Here is a 23,017-nt window from a genome sequence, read left to right on the forward strand (position 1 = left end):
ATGTGGCTTTCTCCAGAGAATCTGGACCCATGGGTGGTTTGTGATTTATTTTTCCCTGTTTGTTTTTCTTCCTTTTCCTTCTATGCTCACATAGTCTTCGCAACTTAAATACACACTCGTCTCAGTTGCTGAGAGAGCTGTGACTGACTTCATCACTGACTGGAGAATATTCTGATAAAAATATGTTGCCCTTTGGGTCATGTCACAGGGGCTGATGCGAAGCTCTGTCTGCTTGTTCACCTGGGACCACCTTGCTCCCTGCTCTGCTTTAATTGCCTACCATTCCTCTCCCACTGCCCCCGGCCCTGCCTTGTGCAGCAAAGCCACAGGAATACTTAATCTTACATTCTCCAGAGGCTCTTTGGAGGCTCCGAGGCTGATCGCAGTAATCAAGAACAGGTGGACATGATTGGGGATGAGGTGTGATTCTTTGTCTGCCTCTCTATATTTAGGCTTTTCATTTTCACATTCCTCCCCACGGTTTGTGATAAACGCTGGAATATAGCTCAAGGGCAGGAATGAGGTTTAACTTCAGCCGAGGTACAATAGAAGCTATTTGGAAAGTAAAACTTTCAAATGGCAGTTTAGCCTTGCAGAACATGTTGAATTAGATATGCTGCATGCCTTGATTCACGATCTCTGCTTAATAGCATTGCTATGTATATTACCCGGGTGTTTTAGAGGACAAGAGAAATGGGCTGTTTAAAAGATTACTCAAGTCCACAGAATCAGTGACTGTGCCGATAAAGAATGTGGGAGCGAGAGCCAGAGGACCTGGCTTCCTCCCCTGCCTCCATGGCTTCCCGCGGGGTCCTGACATCCCTGAGCATTGATTTCCTCATCTGTAAAATGGAGATGGGATGGAATATGCCTAACAAGGGTAAGAGGATTAAATGCGATAAATGCCAAGCACAGATTTTTGTTTATCATTGTAAGTAAAGCTTAATATGTGGGAACTGTTTATATTACGATGTTAGGATTATCATTTGACGCATTGATTCTGTAACTCAGCCCATCTCCCTACCCCCCCCCCACATTCTCTCTTTACTTATGCAGTTCCCTGTTAGCCAATTCTTATTTCTTGTCAGTTTCAGAGTCACAGTGGTCACCTTTTAAGACGCTCTGTCATATCAAAGTGCTGGCTAACTATAACCAAGACTGACAACTATGAATAATTCCACAGAACCCCTAAAACATGCTGGTATTTCACTCGAACTCTCCTCTCTGCCGCCACGTTGCTCTCTCCTGTTCTGCTCCTCTCTATTCTCAGCAGATTCCAGATATAGTTACTGAAGGTGAACATCATCTTCCTCTGAGAGTAATGCAGCAGGAGCCAATGTGGAATAATTGGGCTTCATGAGAACATCACTGTCAAGTCTAAAAATACATGGGGAGATAATCACATTTTATTTTTCCCTTCTTTCTTGTGTATTTTCAGCATGTTCATGTTCATGTTCTTCCCAGGAAGGCTGGAGACTTTAGCAGGAATGACAGCATCTATGATGAGGTGAGTCTCCTCTCTCAGATCTTGTTGTTTGATCACAGGGGCTGTCAGTATGATAAAATCAACCTAATGAACTCGTATGATTTGGGAAGTCATGGCAGAGGCCAAGGAGCCAAAAATGATCATTATGGTAACCCAAGACAAATGAATTATAGTGATTTTCTTTTGCTAATAAAACCCAGGATATACCAAGTGATCTTGTGAATTCTGCCCTATCATTTACCAGGGCACTAAATATTTGCATGGAGATTTGGTTCAGAATCTCTCTAGAGGAAAATTTACAGTATGCCAATGAAAATGAAATAGATTGATATATGATCTTTCTAATCAAATGCTACTTTTATTTTAAAAGCACATTAGAACTCAGCTTGTCTCCTCAAATGGCATTTATTCAGAGTAGAATTTTGAATTATAGTCAACAGAAATTAGGTTGGTTTGAGTGTAACTTTTAACAGCTAACTCATTTCTGGATATATCCATTGAAAGATATATGAATAAGCAAGGTCTAAATGATCTGTACATATGATCTGCAAACTATGATGGACCAGACTGGTATAAATATAACATAAAGTAACTTCGGTTTACTCTTATACTAGCCAAGGAAAGGTAAATACGTTGCCTGTATGTTAGAGCTGATTAAATGTTGGTGGTGCCCTGTAGTGCTTGAAAGGACTTTGGGGCAGTTTCTAGGTACAAGGAGGAAAGTACTATGATTGATTAGCAATGTCTGCCATGGGTGTCAAAGAGGAGAGAGGTGAAATGTTGGCTATTTCACACTCCTGTTCTAACCTTTCAAGAATGCTTTTTCAAGTGTTTGTTTTCATTTTGGTTGCTTATCCTGTGGCTCTACCAGGTGTACCTATTTGATTATCTCCACCTGGTTTCCAGTGATCAGCAAGAACCTATGCATGTGTTCATAATTTTTTTGCAGTAACTAGGCAGTAATATGGCTACCAAGACCTTGAAAATAAAGAATGAGAGATCAGTAGTTAGTAATGAGATGCATAATTAATTTTTGTGGGACTCACTGGATCATATGAGGTGGCTGGTTATCATGTGCTGGGGACAGCCTTCACTAGCTCATGCTTCCTGTGCGTCCCAGTAGACCTGTATAGGAGGGAAGTGGTCAAGGTCACTGGTTCCTAAATGCTGGTCTGTGGACCAGTTGCCTAATTCTAGATTCTCAGGAAGGCCCATCCCTAGAGATTCTAATCCAATAGATTGCAGAGGCACTCAGGAACCAGTAATTATATACATATCAATTATGTCCCCTAGAGATTTTGATGCACAGGTAGGTTTGGGAATAGGTTCACTCCCAAATCTAAGCTTTCCCAAAGCTATATTCCTATAATATTATAATTTGGATTTATTTTCCAGTGTTATGTAAATTGGATGTGGAACAGGGTGTGAAGGTTGGTAAGAGCTTAACCCAAGTTGTAAGAAAATCAGAATTATGGAGTAATTATAAAAACATGCATTTAAGTCTATTACATATATATACACACATACATATATACTTTTCCTATTAAAATAAACTAAGATTAATAAAATGTCACTGAGTACAGCCATTTTAATGAATAAATTAGCTCATGATTTATATATAAGAAAATATTGCTAAAGTGGTATTTAAAGTACTTGGGAAATCTGTCATCTTAGGCCGAACAGTCACCTTGAAATCTCATTTATATTCCATATGTGTCTGTCACAGAAGTTATGGTGCTCAATTTGAGCCCACCTCGAGACATGATGTCTGAAGCTGGGGTTGGTGTGTGGCCTTTTTATCCTGCTTTACTCTTTTACCCCTTGCACATGCTCTCATAGTACCTCTGGCACCACAAATAAAGTAACACATGTTCCTACCTCCCACCTATTGTGGAGAGCAGATCAGGAGAAGTAATTACCTTGAGTTATTTTGCTTCAATCAGTGGGTAAGTCATATGTAGTATAGACAGTACCCGCTAAGATAAATTGCAGTCCAAGAGTTTGAAAACTTTGAGCTTTGGAGACATACAGAATCCCAGGGTCATCCACTAACTGGATGACCCTGGGCAGGTCACCTCACCTCTCTGTGTATTAATTTCCTTACCTTTAAAATGGAGATAATAATACATACCACTTCAAACGATTGTTTTGGGATTTACACAAAATACTGTCATGAAATTCTTATTACAGTGTTTGGTACATACTAAGCATTTATCAATAGGTAGCTATTTCTGTCATCGTTTTCATTATTTTGTTGCAAAAATAAGCAGTATAGTAGAGTGAAAAGAGAATTGGACTAAAAAGCAGAGATCAGAGTTAACAGTGCTAACAATATTATGTACAATCATGACAAAAACTCCTGTTAATTTTGAAAATGTATTTGTGGCAGACCTGCTATGGCCCAACATTGTGCTAGGTACTAGGTACTAGAATGGCATAGACAAGTCAGATCAAGCCTTCCAGTATATGACTATGTATGCAGAGCATTTTATATAACCTCTATATAAGTAAGTATTTAATTATAAAAATGTTCTTGTGGAGAAAAGATTATCTTATAGCCACATTTGCAGATGAGTATGCTGAAGCTCAGGCACATGAATCAACCTGCTGGTCACCCCACTAGGAGATGGCAGAAAACAGATTCAAGACTAGGTCGTGGATAGTCTCATCCAGCACTCTTTCCTAGGGTCAGATTTCCAAGTTCCCCTGTGCCTGTAACCACTATTCTCAGTTTCCTCTTCCTTGTTGAACAAAAATGCTTCTCCACTCTGAGCACATAATAAAATAATGTCTATGAAAGTGACATGGGGAGCATGAGGTATGGCACAAGCATTATTGGCACACAACGTAATGTATGTTAACTGAGTGATGTTAATCAGAGATGATGGAGTGACGAGGAGCAGCATTCTTTGTGCTGATGAGAGTGCTCACTCTAGATTTTACACCTGCTCATGTAATACAGCAAACAGGGACTGCAGGAGACAGAACTCAGTAAAATACAATTGTGTGCTTAATGCTGCAGAAACAGAAAATGATGGCTGAAGACGCCCTCAATTTCCACTGGCTGAGAATGCTGTAGTCTATATATGCATACTATTTTAAAAAGGATAGTGACAAATGGGAGATAGTCCACAGAGAGGTGATTGGGATGGCAGGGTTTATAAACAGTGATTTGGGGTGGTTGTTGTTGATGTTTTGTCTGGAAAAGGGGAGGCTTGTAGATGAAAGGCAGTGACAGAGTCAATGCTTATAAATACCTAAAGGGCTGGCAGGGGGAAACATATTAAATATTGCCTGTGTAGCACTCGGGGGCAGATCTGGGATTATTAGACTACAGGGAGGCAAATATAGGCTCTACATAATGACAATAGGTCACACTGATAGAAACTTCTGAGGAATTAGAGCACCTCAGAATTTCTGCGTGGTCCACTGTTGCATGCCTCTTATCTATAATACCCAGTTCGCATCCATGCTTACCTATTATGAATGTCATGACCCTTTAGCTTCATTGTCTTCACGTATAAAAAGAAAAGGATACAAACTTCCAGGCAAACAAGATGGTGACATAAGATATTTCAAGATGCTGTTCCTTCACAGAATCTTTGAACAACTAGCCAAATTGGTGAGGCCATCTTCTTCAGAACTCTAGAAAGTAGTTAAAGGTATGCAGTAACTGAGTGAGAGCCAAATCATGAAAACACAGCTTTTAAAACAATAGGAGAAGCTTAAGGCACGCTTTCTGGACTCTACCTGGCATGGTGTGGAGCCAAGCTGTGCTCCTATTGTGGCTCCTCGATCCTGTTTTAGAGAGGGCAGGGTAGCCCTTGTGTGCATACTGAGGTGCTTTTATGTTGGTGCCAGTCTATGGAATGGCAGTATGAAAGATTGAAATGGGAAACTCATCTCAATCTTGCCTTCCCAGAAGTTGCCCTATAGGCAGAAATAACCTGTAGAAAGTTAAAACAGTGTGAGAAAAAATTAAAGAAGATTGGGCCAAATGAGTAAGTCACACAATAAAGCACCTGGAAAGAGGAAAAAATCTATTTCATAGGAAGTAGATGGAGGCAATCAAATTCCTAAATGGGGAAATTCTTAAGACTAGGAGCAAGGGCATGCACAGGTTCTTGTCCTCAGGCTGATCTTATTGATAGAAGGGCTGAAAAGTTGAAAGAGGTTAACAGCCAATGCAGAGCCAGTGTGGAAAGACTGTGAAAGGTGTTGTTTTGCATTAGTTTGATTTTGTTAGTCTCTGGCACCCAAGGAAATCTCTGTCATATCACCAACTGGATGCAAACTTAAGAAACAGACATCTCAAGGATGAAATTCCAGAGTTAATGCTTTAAAATATTAAAATATATAGTGTGCACCAAAGAATACAAGACAAAGAAATAGGGAATGATGATCTATTCAAAGGAATATGATAAAAATTCAGAAACTATCAACAGAGAGGACCAAAATTTGTAAATACCAAAGACTTAAAAATATAATCCTCAGTATGTTCAAGGAAATAAAAGAAGACACCAAGAAAGAACTAAAGGATATTCATATCACAATGAATGAATAATATGAAGATTTCAATAAAAACACTTGATTAGATTATCTCCACAGAGATGTAACATGCCTAATTGTGGGTGTGGGCTTTTGATTAGATGGAAATGTGACTCCACCCATTCAAGGTGGGTCTTGATGAATTTACTATAGTCCTTAAAAAGGGGAAATATTTTGGATAAACTTAAGAGCTGATGCAGACACGGGGAGAACAGTTGCTTCAGAACTGACAGAGTTGATGTAGGTATTTAGAGATCAAAGCAAGGACTCACAGAAATAGCCAGAACCCAAAGAGAAGAAATCTCTGGCCCTGGCATATGTTAAGCTAAGAGGTGAAACCCAGAGCTTTGTCCTGGAGCAGCTAAGTGAATGCCCACAGATGCTTAGAGAGGAGACTGCTGGCATCAGAAGTTGGAAGCAAGGAAACTGTGAAGAAGGACCAGCAGACACCAGCCATGTGCCTTCCCAGATTACCCTTCCTTGAGCCAAGGTATCTTTCTCTGGATGCCTTAGTTAGCATATTTTTGGCCTTAGAACTGTAAGTGTATAACTTATTAAATTCCCTTTTCCCCCAATATTCCATTTCTGGTATATTGCATTCCAGCAACTTAACAAACTAATACAGCCCAAACAGGATGAACTCAAAGAAAACCATGCCCACACACGCTGTAGTCAAACTGTTGAAAGTCAAGGACTGGGAGAGGGTACTGCAAGCTTAAAGAGAAATGCAATGTGTTATGTACAAGGAAATCCCAGTAAGATTAAGTGCTGATATCCTTCAGAAACCATGGGGGTATGGAAAAAATATTTAGAGAAAGAAAACAAGTCCCAACTAACAATTTAATCTCCAGTAAGACTTTCTTTCAAAATTGAGGGAGGGATTAAATCTTTCTCAAGTAAGCAAAAGTATAGTGAGTTTGTCAGCATTTTGACCTTCCCACAAGCAATACTAGACAGCAGATCAAAGTTGTATCAAGAAATAAAGACCTCTGGTACAGGTGGCCAGATGATTAATTAAAAATGTCAGTGTTAATGTATAGAAAATTTTCTGGTCAGTAACCCCACGTTTTACTATTTACAGTTCTAAAATGCAAGTGTATTAAAAGTAATGATCTTTCACTGGTTTTAGATATACAATGTATAAACATAATTTGTAACAAGAACAACAAAAAGGCTGGGTGGGGTTTGGAATAGTGTATGTCTATGCTATTGAAGTTAAGTTGGTATTAAAATAAATATGGGGCCATGGTGGCTTAGCAGGCAAAGTTCTCACCCGCCATGCTGCGGACCCAGGTTTGAGTCCTGGTGCCTACCCATGTAAAAAAATAAATAAAATAAATGTGATTGTTATACACTTGGAATTTTTAATTTGAAGACCATGATAACTGCAAAGAAATTGTTAAAAAATAATGTATACACACATACACAGAGAGAAAAAGAAATGAGAAAGGACTCAAAAAGGTACATCATAAAAAAAAACTAAATATGAAAGTAGGCAAAAAACTAAATATGGAAGAATTGAGGCCAAAAGTCTTTAAGACGTACAGTGAGTAAACAGCAGAAATGGCAGAAGAAAGCTCTGTATTATCAGTAGTTATTTTATATGTAAATGGGTTAAACTGTCCAGTTAAAAAGCAGAGATTAGAAGAATGGATAATTTTCTTTAAAAAGAAAGCATGATTCGACCATGTGCTGTTTATAAGAAACTCACTGTAAATTCAAAGATACAAATAAGTTGAAAGTGGCAGGATGGGAAAAATATATACAATGCAAATATAGCTGAAATAGAGCTGGGGTAACTACACTAATATCAGATAAAATAGACTTTGCATTAAAAGTTATTACAAGGGATAAGGAAGAACTCTATGTACTGATAAAACAGTCTACTCAATAAGAAGACATAACAATTATAAATATATATGCACCTATTGGTAGAACCCAAAAATGTACGAAGCAAATATAGACAGATATGAAAGGAGAACTAGATGGTTCTGCACTAATATTAAGAGACTTCAGTGCAATACTTTCAATAATAGAACATCAGACAATGAAAAACAATAAGAAAATTGAAGATTTGTATGAAACTGTAAACCAGCTAGGCCTACCAGACATACATAAGAGCATTTCACCCAGGAGCAGTAGAATACACATTCTTCTCTAGTACACATTGATTATTCTCCAAGATAGACCATTTGGTAGGTCATAAAACCTGTCTCAATAAATTTAAAAATCTTGAAATAATACAATGTATCTTTTCCCATCACAATGGAATGAAGCTACAAACCAATAACAGAGGGAGAATTGGAAAGTTCACAAATTTGTGGAATCTAAACAGTGTATCCTTACACAATCAGTGGATCAAAGGAGAAATCACAAGGAAACTAAGGAAATGCTGTGAGGTGAGTGAAGATGAAAACACTACATACCAAAACTTATGGGACACAGCAAAAGTAGTGCTGAGATAGACACTTATAGACCTAAATGCTTACATTAAAAATGAAGAAAGGTCTCAAATCAGAAACCTAACCTCATAACTGGGGGCTTTTATAAGAGAAGAACAAAAACAAACAAAAGCCAAAGCCAGCAGAGTAGGGAAATACAAAGATTAAAGCAGAAATAAATGAAGTAGAGAATTTAAAAAAAAGAACCAAAAACAGCATCAGCAGCAAACAAAACCAGAAGTTGATTCTTTGTAAGTCCTGAAACCGAGGGAGGGGACAGCCTCTCCAGAGCATCAACTAGTTGCATCCCTATCCCATATTATCAACAACCCTTTCTAACATAAAAAAGTTAGAATGGGCTTAGCCCAAATACTCCTAAAGATTAGAAGAAAAATTAAAGGAGAAGGTGGAGTTATAACAGAGAAGATAGAATTTAACAAATGAATATGACTGCTGAATCATTATATTGGCATTGCTTTTAGTCTCCAGTGTCTTGGAGCACTTAGTGGGAAAAACCTAACATTGCGTAACTGTAGCCCATACCAGACTCTGAAATCTATTCTATAACTAATTATTGCAGTATGCTTTGAAATTTATTACTTTTTTGTATATGTATTATTTTTTACAATTAAAAAAAAGAAGCTGGGGGTTCAGTTCCTGGTGCCTGCCCATGGGGGTGGGGCAGAATTTGGTTCTTTGAGAACATCAGAAAAATACCAAACTTTAGCTAAACTGACAAAGAAAAAAAGAGAGAGGACACAAATTAATAAAATCATAAATTAGAAGCGGACATTATTACTGACCCCACAGAAATAAAAAGGATTGTAAGGGATACTATAAAAAATCATATGACAACAAATTAGATAAGCTACCTAAAATGGACAAATTCCTAGAAATACCCAAACCATCTACATTGATGCAAGAAGAAATAGTAGATCTTAATAACTAGTAAAAATATTGAAGCAGTAATCTAAAATCTCTCAGCAAAGAAAAGCCCAGGACCAGATGGTTTCACAGGTGATTTTACCAAAAATTCCCAAGAGGAATTAGCACCAAAACTCTTACAAAAAATTGAAGAGGAGGGAACACTCCCAATAGTACCCTAATACTTATGCCAGGTAAAGATACCACAAGAAAAGAAAATTACAGACTAATATCCCTTTGATATTATATGGATATAGATGCACAACTCCTCGACAAAATACTAGTAAACATTATCCAACAGCATATTAATAGAATGATAAAGCATGATCAAGAGGATGCATCCCAGGCATACAAGGGTAGTTCAACATAAGAAAACCAATTAATGAAATATACCACATTAATAGAATGAAGGATAAAACACATGATCATCTCAATTGATGCAGAAAAGTAATTTGACAAAATCCAGCAACCTTTTCATAAAAACACTGAGAAAACTAGGAATAAAAGAAAATTTCCTCAGCATGATGAAGGACATTTATGGAAAACTACAGCTAATATTCTACTGAATGTGAAAGACTTCTAAGGTCAGGAACAAGACAAGGATTCCCACTGTCACCACTGTTATTTAGCATTTTACTGAAAGTTCTAGTCAGATCAGTTAGGTAAGGAAAAGAAATAAAAGGCATACAAACTGGAAGGGAAAAAGTACAATTTTCCCTATTTGCAGCAACATGACCTTATACATAAAACATCCTAAAATTCCATAACAAATCTACTAGGGCTAGTAATCAAATTCCTCACAGTGGCAGCCTGCAAGATCAATATGCCAAATCAGTAGTATTTCTATATACTAGTAATAAACAGTCTGAAGTGGGTAATCAAGAAAAAAAATTCCATTTGCAATACAACTAAAAGAATCAAATATCTAGGAATAAATTTAACCAAGGATGTAAAGGACTTGTATATAGAAAACTACAAAGCATTGCTAAAAGAAATCAATGAGGACTTAAATAAATGGGCATTCCATGTCCATGGATTGGATGATTAAATATTATTGAAGTGCCAAATCTACCCAAAGTTATTTACAGATTAGTGCAAGAAATTCAAACAGCATCCTTGCAGAAATGGAAAACCCAGTCATCAAATTTATATGTAATAAAATATAGACAAAAATACCTAAGAGAGTTGGAGTTCTGCAGCTCTGAAAGTCAGCATTGCTACATAAAACAACTGTTAACCCCCAAAAAGTAATCAGGCTTCAATGAGCGATATGAACAAAGCTGATCTGGTCGGGACTAAGGTAAATCAGAATGCAGGGGTGAGGATGACATTGTTGGTATCTTATAACTTCACCTACTGTATTAGACCAAAGGAAGAAAATTATGTGCTAAATTTTCTGGATAACTCATTTAGACAGTGCAGACACAGGGAGCCCAGAATGAGAACTAGAGGGCTTTAATTCTGTCTAGCTTAATGTAATACCAGATATATCCAGAGTATATTGAGCAGATAATTAGAAGGTATTGCCAAAGTCCCTTGAGGGATGAAAGAAAAAATATGGAGCTATTAAGCCTTACCACTGGGGAAACTTCTGATACTGTCTCAAACATTAGGGACTCCCAAATCAATAGGCCAAGCCCTTGATCTTGAGGCTTGCTCTTGTGAAGCCTATTTCTGTTGCGAAGAAGGTAATTATACCTATAGTTAAGATGTGCCTAAGAGTTACTTCTGGAAGACCTCTTTTGTTGCTCAGATGTGGCCTCTCTCTCTCTCTCTCTCTCTCTCTGTCCAACTCTGCAAGTAAAATCATTATCCTCCCTCCTATGTGGATGGGACATGAAAACCAGGGGTGAAAGTTTACCTGGCAATGTGGGACATGACTGCCAGTGCTGAGTCTGGCCCTGGCACCGTGGAATCAACAATGCCTTCCTGACCAAAAAGGGGGAAGAAATGTAATAAAATAAGTATCAGTGGCTAAGAGAGTTCAAATAGACTTGAGGGGCTATTCTAGAGGCTACTCTTATGCTAGCTTCAGCTAGATATTGCTAATTACCAGGGTTTGCCAACACCCAACCAAAACCATTCCTGTCAACCCTAAAAAATACTTAGGGGTTTATCTTAAGAGTCTATAAAAGTTTCACGCACAAAGATTATTTTCCAGAAAACTACAACATCCAGATGGGTTCCTAGGCTAGATAAGTCCTGAAATCCAGAGGAGCAAGCCTATCCAAGAACATCAACTAATTTCATCCCCTCTCCCCCATGTTATCAACACCCCTTTCCAATAAGAAGAAGTTAGAAAAAGTAAATACCTTAAAGATTGGGAGAAAGATCAAAGGAGAAGGAAGAATTGTTGCAGAGAAGATAGGATATAAAAATGAGTATAACTGCTACATCATTACATTGATATATCTTTCAGTCTCCAGTGTCTTAGAGCAGCTAGAAAGTAAAACCTAAAATTGTGGAACTGTAATCCATACCAAATACTGAAATCTGTTCCAAAGCTACTTGTTATAATGTACTTTGAAATTTATTGCTTTTTTGTATTTATGTTATATTTCATAATAAAAAAGTTTATATATATATATATATATATATATATATATATATATATATAGCCAAAAATACCTTGACAAAGAAGAATGAAGTTGGTAGACTCATGTTTCTTGATTTAAAAACATAGTACAGTGCTACAGTATTCAAAACAGCATGGTACTGGCACAAGGACAGACATATAGACCAATGGAATTTAATTCAGAGTTCTGAAATCAACCCTCACATTTATGGTCAATTGATGTTTGACAAGGGTGCCAAGTCCACTCAATGGGGAAAGAATAGTTTCTTCAACAGATGGCACTATCCATATTCAAAACAATGAACTTGGACCCGTACCTCACATCATGTAAAAATTAACTTAAAAGGAATTAAATATCTAAATATAAGAACCTAAACCATAAACTCCTAGAAGAAATCAAAAGGAAGCATCTTCAGTACCTGTGTTAGACAATGGCTTCTCAGACTACACTAAATGCAAAAGCAACTAAAGGAAAAATAGATAAATGGTAATTTATTGACATTAAAAATTTTTGTACACCAAAGGACTTCATCATGAAAGCAAAAACCCTACAGAATGGGAGAAAATATTCAGAAACCACATATCCATAGGTTTTATTATCCAGAATATAAAGTAATCCAATAACTTAATGATAAAAAGAAAACCATATTTTAAAATGGGAACAGACTTGAATAGACATTTTTTCAAAGAAGATACTCAAGTGACCAATAAGGGCATGAAAAGATATTCAATATCATAGCCATTAGAGAAATGCAAATCAAAACCACAATGTGATACCATTTCACACCCACTAGAATGGCTATTATTAAAAATAACTGGAAAATAATGTTGGAGAGTATTTGGAAAAATAGGAACACTCATTTGTTAGTGGAATATAAATTGGTCGCTTATGTTCATTTGGGCCATTCCTCAGAAAATTCAAGTATAGAATTACCATACAACCCAGCAATCCCACTTTGAGACAGATCCCAAAAAGAATTAAAAGTAAAGACTTGAACAAATGTTGTTCATGGTGGTATCATTCACTGCTGTCAAGCAATCCAAGTGTCCATCAACAGATGAATGGATAATCAAAATGTGGTATATACACACAATGTAATATTATTTAGTCTTAAAAGGAATGAAGAGCTAATATATGCGACAACACAGGTGAGCTTTAAAGACATCATATTTGGTTAGATAAGCCAGATACAAAAAGAGAAATATTGTATATTCTCACTGATATGAAATAATTAGAATAAGCAAATTCATGGAGTCACAAACTAGAAAACAGGTTACCAGGGACTGGAGTGGGGTAGGGAATGAAGAGTTAATGTTTAATTGGTACAGAATTTTTGTTTGGGGTAATGGAATAACTTTGGCAGTGAATAGTGGTGATGGCGATACATTATTGTAAATATAATTAACACCACTGCATTATTTTTTTAATGTATTTAAGTTTAAGTTTCTTATATGATGACTGAATAATTTGTTTCATATATGATACTAGAATAAACATTAAGAAATAAGACTGTACCACACAAATAGTGAATCCAATGTAATCTGTGGGCAGTAGTTAGTTGTATAATTATAATAATATTATTTCAATTGTAACAAAGATACTACACCAGTGCGAAGTGTTAATAATGGGAAGAACTATGAGGGAATGAGTTATGGGAACTCTGTGCTTTCTGCATTTTTCTGTTAACCTATAACTTCTCTGGTTAAAAATATATATATGATCTCATATATATATAAAAATATATATAAGAAAATAATACTTGATCCATGAAAAGATTAAATGAGATAATACAAGAAAAGTGTTAGAACTGTGCCTTACACACGGTAACTGGGCAACAAAAATTCTCAGGCCCCTATTAATATTGTCACCAAAATCATCTCCTGCACCTTCATTTTTACAACCACTCATATAGGTTGACCTCAAATTTGTTTCCCCAGACCTATTCTCTCCCGGAAGCTTCCAAACAGAAGTTTCTCAGCTGATGGGCATTTAATATACACTTAGTTATTCCACAATCATCTAAATCTCAACAGATAGTTGACCAAGGCCTATATGCCAACATAATCTGATTCCTAGCTACCTCCCCAGTTCCTGTAAGTATCCATCTCCCTCACTGCTTGCTTTTGTCAAATTCTATTTCCATCTAAGGGCGTCATGTCCTCATTCCAATCTCAGCTCATTTCACCTTTTCAAAGAGAGGTCAGCATCTCTTCACCAAATTCCTCCTCCTCCTGCTTTCTCTGCCTCAGTCGGGGAACCCAGCATCCATCCAGTCTTCATGGTACATCGTAGGAAATTACCCATAGGTCCTTTCTCACTGCCTGCTTTAAGGCAAACACCAAATCCTACTACTTTTACTTCCTAGAGATTTCTTAACTGCATCCCTCCTTTCTACTCTACCTCCATCCCTAAGACCTCTGACCTTTCCAGTTTACTCACACTTTTTCCTTTCCTGGAGGAAATAGCCTCCTTACTTTTCTCTTCTCCCTTGCCTGTTTCCCTCAAAACTAGTACTGCCAGAGGGATATCTGAACTGTAGATGTGATTACCTCATTCCCTGAATCAAAACTCTAAAATGACCCCCCACCACCGACAACAACACTCACACCTCTTGCAGGCCATTCTCTTTAGCAAGGCCATAGATGCCCTCTTTCCGTGCCTGCTCCTGCCAATCTCACCTGGCTCTCTGTGCACTTTTTTGCATCCTCCACTCACATTTTATGCTCCAGCAACTTCTAATTTCTCTTTCTCAGCCTGCTGCCTTTATTCATGTTGTGTCCTTCCTCCGGTCTAAAATGTCCTCCAGCTCTAAAAAGTTGCTCAAAAATATTGATTGATAGATTTACTAGATTAATGAATGATGGGATAAAAACACCAAAATGGGAGTCAGGACCCCTGAGTTCCATACCTGACTTTGCCACTGTCTTTGAGGGTTTTGATAAACCACTTTAACTTTTCAAAGGGCCTTAGAATAGTAAAATGCAAAAGGTCTTAATTTCTTCCCAACCCAGTTCCTCCTCCGGTTTCTCTGGCTCAGGCTATAGTACCACTAGCTTCTCTTCCTGTACAAAGTCCTGTTGATTTTACCTCTAAAATATGTCTCAAATTAATATGCTTCTTTTATGTCCACTACTAATCCACCAGTCCTAGTCAATATCATCTCATACCCAATAGCCTCCTGACCGGTCTCTCTGATTCCATTCCTACCTTCCTATAATCCCTTTTCCTTTCAACAGCCTGGGCGATCCTTTATATTTCAAACCACAGCAGTCCTGGGTGAAATCTCCACTGGCTTCCCCATCCATGTCAAATAAAACAACAGATAGTTGACCAAGGCCTATATGCCAACATAATCTGATTCCTAGCTACCTCCCCAGTTCCTATAAGTATCCATCTCCCTCACTGCTTGCTTTTGTCAAATTCTATTTCCATCTAAGGGCGTCATGTCTTCATTCCAATCTCAGCTCATCTCACCTTTTCAAAGAGTCCATTACACTGATACCCCACCCCATCTAAAATAACTAATTCCCTAACCCCTTTACAGTAACACTATCATATTATGTTTATTTCCTTCGTAATACTTACCACACTTGAAGTAATTTACTAATTTACTGTTCAGTGTTTGCATCACTAACTACACTGTAAAGCATTGAGTTGGTTTTCAATTATTTCTTGAATGAATGAACACATGCAAGAACAGAGTGTTCAACTAGAAAAACCTGAAATTCCCTATTAGTTCTAACACAATTTAAAGGAAGAGTACAACTTGCTTTTCAGAGGGTTAACTGATTACCTTTTCTATATTGAGGTGAGATCCTGACATGTTGCTATCAGTCATCTGAGACTAACTCTAATAGGCTTTTGATGGAACTGAATCCTTTGGCCAGAAATTAGTGTGCAGAAGGCTGCACCAGAAAGGTTTGTAGAAGCAATTATAAACTTTGTCTGCTTGGTAAGGAAGTCTGGTAGGCACATGTCAAATTGATAAGTAACTCACCTCTCATCAAAAGCTAGATTTTTGTGTCTGTAATAAATACAGATGTGGGATTTGCTGAAAGTAAGCTTAAGAGCCTTTCTTTCTTTCATTCTGACTTTGATTATCATCTCTTCCATTTTTTCTCCAGTTCTCTTTCCTGGACTAGTCCTTACCCATTTTTCAAATGTATTTACCTTTCCTCTTCAGAGTATAAGCTCTGTTCTCGTTCTCAAAACTGAATTCAAACTTGACCCTTTTCAAAGCAGATTCTCATATAAAGCCCTTTCTTTGTGGCTTCCCATGCAGATTTTATTTAACTATAGCTCCCAAACTCTTTATTTTTCTATCTTCTTTAAATTTCTGTGAATTATGTTAGGCATTCTCTAAATTCAGTGGGCACTCCATTATCTTGACAAGTTGATAAAGATTATGATGATGATACTAATGAGTCCTTGGATAAAAGAGCATGTATATCTACTGTGGGAAAGGAAACACCCGTAGCCTAATGTCATGGTACATCATCTCATTAACTCAGTAATGCTTGCCTAGCTGTGTTCCAAATAAGCAACTCTCTTAACTATATTGGACAATTCATCAAATGTTTATGGATGACATTGAGTGGTTGTGATTGTTTACTGTATATAAAACCCATTACTGATGAAGGAAGTGACTATTATTAAAGCAAATGGGAATAGCAATCAGCAATTGGACAAATTCAACCATGAATTTCATAGACAGAGCAACTGTGGGTTCAAGCATGTCATGGAAAACAATTGCTTGACTTAACACAATGTGTGAACAAAATCAATTTGCTAAAATGCAGGTCATTTGGCCCTGAGGGCTAGAGAGAACCATTATATTGCCGGTGATATTTATTGTTGAACTTGGATCTCTTTCACACATCATTTGACAATGGGCTCAAAGTCCATGGGTCCCCAGTTGACTCTCCAAAAAGAAAGGAATGTTTCAGTGAGACAGTTAATTAGCTTTTTCCCTCTGGGTTCACAGATGTCCTCTTACTGAGGGATGAGTTTCTGAATGTTAGAGAATTTTGTGATGAAGACTTTGGTACCTCTTCTTCCAAATAAATAAGAACTCCATGTATTCTTCTAAATTCGTAGGGATTTTTAACTTGAAGAATCTGGATGTGACATAACCAACAGATAAAGAGATAGTAATGGTAATTTAATAATCTGTGACCTCAAAGTTTTCTGTGTGGATTTCTGAATGCTCTTCAGCTGCCTATTTTATGATAAAAGAACTGGGTAGACATCTAGTTTACCCTTTTGTTATGTCAGATTATAACTTGCTTAAACCCTATGTGGCTTGCAGAACAAGATCATAAAATTAACAGAGAAGCACTTGTCCAGTTTTAAAAATTATTTCTGCCTATTTTTCCTAGTAGAGATAGGAATGTGACAAGTGGCCAACTCAGATTAATTATATTTGACAGAGTCTACCAACTGGGGACTATTGAGAGCATGGAGTGCTTTAGTGGTAATGGTGGTGGGCTGGGCGGTCTCCAGGGAAAAGTCCTGAAGTCACTGGGCACTTGGAAGAGAAAAAGGAAAAGAAGGCAGAAGAGTGCCTGATATTAAGGGGGCAGGTACCTTCAGGATGAGTCCCAAGGCAAAGAAATGATTTCTGTGGTTTTAACTAGAGTCTGTTTTGAGAAATTCTAGCGTAGGTCCCTTTTTCCAGAACTGACCTCTGTCATTTGAGTGTGCTCAGTTACATGTTAGTGAGAAATAAGCAAGAAAAAGTTAATCACATGTCAAGTCTGTCCCTGGTACAAAGTAAAACCACTCCACGTGGTTCTCCTCTATTTTCCAAATAAAACCTGGCTGTGCAGAGTCCTATCGGCCCTCCAAAGTGAATTCTCTTCCCGAACAGATATAATTCTTACTCCAGCAGAAAGTTGTAAGATGCTTGCTGATTAAGGTGGAAAATGCCTGCTCCAAGTCAAAGATGTCCTTGTTTCTGGCATCTGTCTGCCTACCTGCTGCTCACAGTTCTGTTCTCAGCCTCTTTGTGACTGCTGCAATGAAACCTCAATTTACAACAATGCTTGAAGAATGGACCATTTGTGCATTTTTTAAAATCCTAGTTAGGTTTATATTCAAGGTTCCTGACCTAACTATTAATAAAGAGAAGAATGTCCAAAAATTTTTGGAAATTAAGAACCTATGACCCTAACAAGCAAACCACCAAAGAGCCATATAAGATGTTTATCCCTTTATCTTTTACTTTAAGAAATGAGAGTGTGGAAAGTAGGGATAGAAAGCAACATTGCAAGAGGAGTAAATTATAAGCAAAAATGTATAAATAAAATGAGAAAGGAGATATGAATGAAGCTTTGACATCTATCCATCAATATAAATTATATGACCTCCAAGGAGAAAAGCTCACAAACATTTGGTTTGGTTTCTCTTTAGGAAAAAAAATCAACATGAGCAAAATATAAGGGAAAAAAGAAATAATATTTTAAAGACCCAGCACTTCAGTTTTTTTTTTCTTTTCAATTCTTGTTTGTTATTGTTTAGGCAAAGATACACTTAATTCAAGTAACCTTTATGAATAAATCCCATTACTTCCTGGCTTGAAGCAGGACTTATCTTTGAAACTATCATGTACCACATGCCAGCAGGGCTTCTGAGTTGCCTGCCTCAGAGAAGGTAAGCAGAGCCTTGGAATCTTAGCCTGGGCTTCCAAAATGGGTTTGTACATTTGTCGCAATCAGATGGCATCTACCATAAATGTCCCAGTCCCTATTTTGCAAAGCAGTGTTGCTCTATAGAAATGTAATATGTCATATATGTAATCGAAAATGTTTTCATAGTTATATTAAAAACATAAAAAGAAACAGGTGAATTTAATTTTAGTGATATAATTTTTTATCAAGTATAACCAAAATATTATCATTTCAACATGTAATGAAAGCAAAACATTATTAATGAACTATTTTCCATTCTTTTATGTACAAATATTTGAAATCTAGTATGTATATTTACATTTCCAGCAGATCTCAATTCAGTCTCTCCACCTATGGCTAGTGGCTACCATATTGGACAGTGCAGTTCAAGAATTCATTGAATCTAAACAGTTTCATTCATTTTCAAAAAGTGCAATTTGATGCAAAAATCTTTCAATTTTTCACTCTGACTCCCCCAATCCAGGGATCAGGAATTTATTATTCCTATTCCTAAAAAAAGATAACATAGGAAATATGTTTACAAACAACTGAGTTGGGTTCTCTCATTCCCGGTCAAAAACTTTGTTGAAGTTTTCAAAATTAAATGACCTCAAAGATAGCTAGATAGATGCTTCTATACAGAGTTTACTTTATTTTCTATCTTTTAGCTACTAATTTCCCCAGGGATGCCCACTAAATAATCCATAAATTTTGTAGGACAAAATTTCCTGCTTCAAGCCAGGAAGTTATGGGATTTATTGATAAAGGTTACTTGAATTAAGTGTACCTTTGTCTAAACAATAACAAATAAGAATTGAAAAGAAAAAAAAACTGAAGTGCTGGGTCTTTAAAATATTTCTTTTTGCTTTTCTTTTTCCTCTTATATTTTGCTCATGTTGATTTTTTTGTTGCTGTTTTTTTGTTTTGTTTTTTCATTATTTCTGTTGACCATAACCCTTCTATGGGTGACCCAATCAACCATTACTCAAGTGGCCATATCTTGTTTCTGTTGGGAAAAGAAGCGCATTAAATGTCTTTTTGATGTAGCATGATGTAGGGGAAATGAGTATGGCTCTGGATCCAGATGGCTTGGTATTCAGTCTCAGTTGTATATTCTTAGCCAAGTTGCCTCTGTATTCTCATCTGTAAAGTAGGGATGATGATAGGGCTGTTGTGAGAATTAAATGGCTTAATAACACACAGAAAGGTCTAGAACAATATTTCATATATAATTAATGACCCATAATGTTATACATTATAATATTATATAGAATAATATAATATATAGAAATATGTTCTTTCTGTAATTACTAACATTATTATTATCCTGAGGTCATGTCAGAGACCATTTTAAGGTTTGGTGGGAGAGAATGAGGAGTCAAAAACTAGTGTAGATGACTGGCCAGAGACCACCTTCTGCAGAATCCCATGAGGTCCAACCCCAAGAACTTCCTAAAGGAGTTCACACAGGTTCAGTGCCATCATCTGTGACTGTCATCTCTGCTGTCTGTGGGCCGAGAGCCTTCAAAGAGAACACTGGCTCAATAATTAGTGAGTACATTGAACTTTAAGCTGCCACAAGTATGTAGCCAACACTATCCCTGTGTTTTCTCTGGCATTCAAACACAATGAGGAAAGTACTTCTAGAAGGAAGAAATTCTGACTTATGGTTTTATTCCCAGATTTTCAAATTGCTTCAGCTTACTGCCGTGCAGCTCTGGTTGCTGATTGTTATGGCCCCCTAGGGTTAGAGGAACAAGTTGAGAGAGGCCAGGTTTTATTTCTAATCAAGAAAGTCTAGAAAAGGCTGCTGTACCTGCATAGTTCTAAATTTCACACATCGGGTCAATGCACTGATTTATTACAAGTTCCTTAATACTGAACTTGCTATTTAAATCTCCATTTCTCTCCTGTTTCCCACATTTGAAATCAGAAGGAAAACTCCATTTGCATTAGGCTTCTTGATTTAGATTTATAGTTGAAAATCTCTCTAGTTCTTAATCTTTATTCCTAGGGAAAGGACTAATGTAAAATAATAATATAATAAAATTCTTATTATCATATGATGAGAGCCCACCATAGGCTGGACTCTCTGCTAGGTGCTATGCATACATTACTTTAAGGTTCATAAACCTTGCAGGGTAGGATCATTAATATCATTCTGATGAAGCCAAACTTTGAAGAGGGAAGTGTCTGTCTCAGGGCCTTATAACCAGCTCATGGCAAAACGTGTGTAGACTGAAATTTGTTTGACTCCAAAGTCTCCTTTGTTTCCAGGAAAATATTATTCTTTGCTTTTATAGAAAACTCAAAGATAATGAGCTAAGTGATTGTCTTAGAGCCTATGATTTCTAGTGCTAAATCCCAACCGTAGTTTCCATATTCCTGTTCAACCCCAGAGACAAAACACAACACAACCCACCCTAGATTTCCACTAAACCCTTTAGGTCCTGAACACAGCCCAGCTAATGAATTATGTAAGACACTGAAGGAAAATGACATTTTCCATAGTGAGGCAGTTTCTCTGCCTTAAGGAGATGACACACTAGTTCCCTGCTAGGAACTTTATGATAAATCCTTTTTATAGTTTTTTTTTTTTTTTATTACCAGGAAATCAACATACTCCAGCCAAGCTCCCACAATTCCCAAGGTCGTCCTCTCAGAGCTGATTTTGTTCACTGCACCTTTTAAATACTTTTGCATACTTATAGTGTATTCATGTCAGTAAAAGACACTAAAACATTTAAGAGAAAATTGCTGTTCTTTTTTTTTTTCTAAAAAGAAACAGTCCTTGCTTACAACTCTCAATGGATCATAAATAACTTCTAGGCCAGCTGCACCTGCTGGAATCCTTCTTACATTAGCAGTAATTAACAAACTGATAAAATATTCCCTTTGCACTGAAATGCAGCCTTGCCCCAACCTTTTTTTCACCTTTGAAAATCATTGTGTTTTTTCTTAAAAACCCTTTATATTGAAGATGTCATTGCACAAATTGGGTCAAGTCTGTGTACGAACTTTCAATTGGCTTCTCTGGTTATCTTAGCAACATATGTTGATGTGAAGACTAAAGGCAGAATTTATCTTTAGTAACATAAAATAAGCAACCTAGCTTATTTCCCAATACAACTACCATTATCCAGCCATATGATTTGTCTACTGTTACCTTCCTTCCTTGGGATACTGGGATAGTTTATTCTTTTCAGTCTCATTCCAAAATCAAGAGCATGGAGAGCTTGTGGGGGGAGGGGATGTTAATCTGCTGGTGATCCGAGATAATGCTGAATTAAGCTTCATAAAAGGTTGGGGACAAGATTTTTATCGCCTGGTCATACCCTCAAATGTAGAGGCAGAATATGATATGCTTGTGACAATAGCATGCTGATGAGTCAACACAGCCAATGATGCTGAATAGTGCAAGAAGGGGCAGTAAGTTATATTAACCTTCTTCAGATGAGGAAACTGAGGCTCAGGCTATCTGGCTGCAGAAACTGGGTTCTGTTTTACTCTACTACCTCTGAACCCTGAGAAATTCCTTATTCAACTTTATCCTTTCCACCTCTTCACTCCCAACAAATACCATTATCTAATCAAGTAGGTTCTCAAGAAATGTTTGTTGATCTGCACCTGTTACCCCCATTCTCTCAATTCAGAGCTTATTTCTCCCATTCCTCAGCTCTGTGGCTTTCTTTAATCAGCAGCCAGTACCCACCCCTCATTTAGGCACTGCATTCCTTCCTGTCAAACTTCCTCTCAAAACAGAGCCAGTTCCTTAATTTATAATATTATAATAATATAAGATATGAAATATTGCAGCATACTTGAAATTATATTATACAATAAATGATTATATGCTATACTTATATGCAGTGATATACGGTATTACATTATTATCATTTCCTATATTTATAAATTATGTTATTATAATATGTATTATTGTGCATTAATATGCAACAGTAGTAACATTGCTAACCTTCCCAACATGAAAATTCGAAGTCTGATGGAAAAAAATTGAATTTTGAAGATGGAATATCAGGCCTTAGTGGAACTTTGCCAATAGCTCTGTAACCACTCACCAAAGGTCATTTCAATGCCCTTTACGTGATTCTAGAGGTTACTTAAAAATTGGTTTGATAAATTGCTCCTGAGAGCTCCTACTAGCACTCTACCAGATAGGCCAATCCATATACACCTTCATTTTTTGGAATTGTGTCAATGTCCTGCCAAGAGCATAATGGAAATTTCTTTTCAATAGCCTTCGTGGCTCAAAATGCACTTGTTTATGTTCTAGTTTCCAAATTACCTCAAGGTGTGTATGTGTGTGTGTTTGCCTATAAAAATTGCACAGCTGACCTATTTAAATCAGAAAATCTA

At 37.0% G+C, this 23,017-nt stretch overlaps 1 protein-coding gene across 7 annotated transcripts in view; it reads left to right on the forward strand.

The window, feature by feature from the left end:
* FHIT (fragile histidine triad diadenosine triphosphatase) overlaps positions 1-23,017 on the forward strand; it is a 1,619,043-nt gene that overhangs the window by 1,415,744 nt on the left and 180,282 nt on the right. For all 7 annotated transcript variants that reach the window (XM_077128814.1, XM_077128815.1, XM_077128813.1 and 4 more), the window contains one exon: positions 1,439-1,507. In XM_077128814.1, the coding sequence (XP_076984929.1) occupies positions 1,439-1,507 (69 nt within the window). The remainder of the gene's footprint in view (positions 1-1,438; positions 1,508-23,017) is intronic.

The sequence above is a fragment of the Tamandua tetradactyla genome, chromosome 15 (genome assembly GCF_023851605.1).
Source record: "Tamandua tetradactyla isolate mTamTet1 chromosome 15, mTamTet1.pri, whole genome shotgun sequence".
In the NCBI taxonomy this organism is placed as follows: Eukaryota; Metazoa; Chordata; class Mammalia; order Pilosa; family Myrmecophagidae; genus Tamandua; species Tamandua tetradactyla.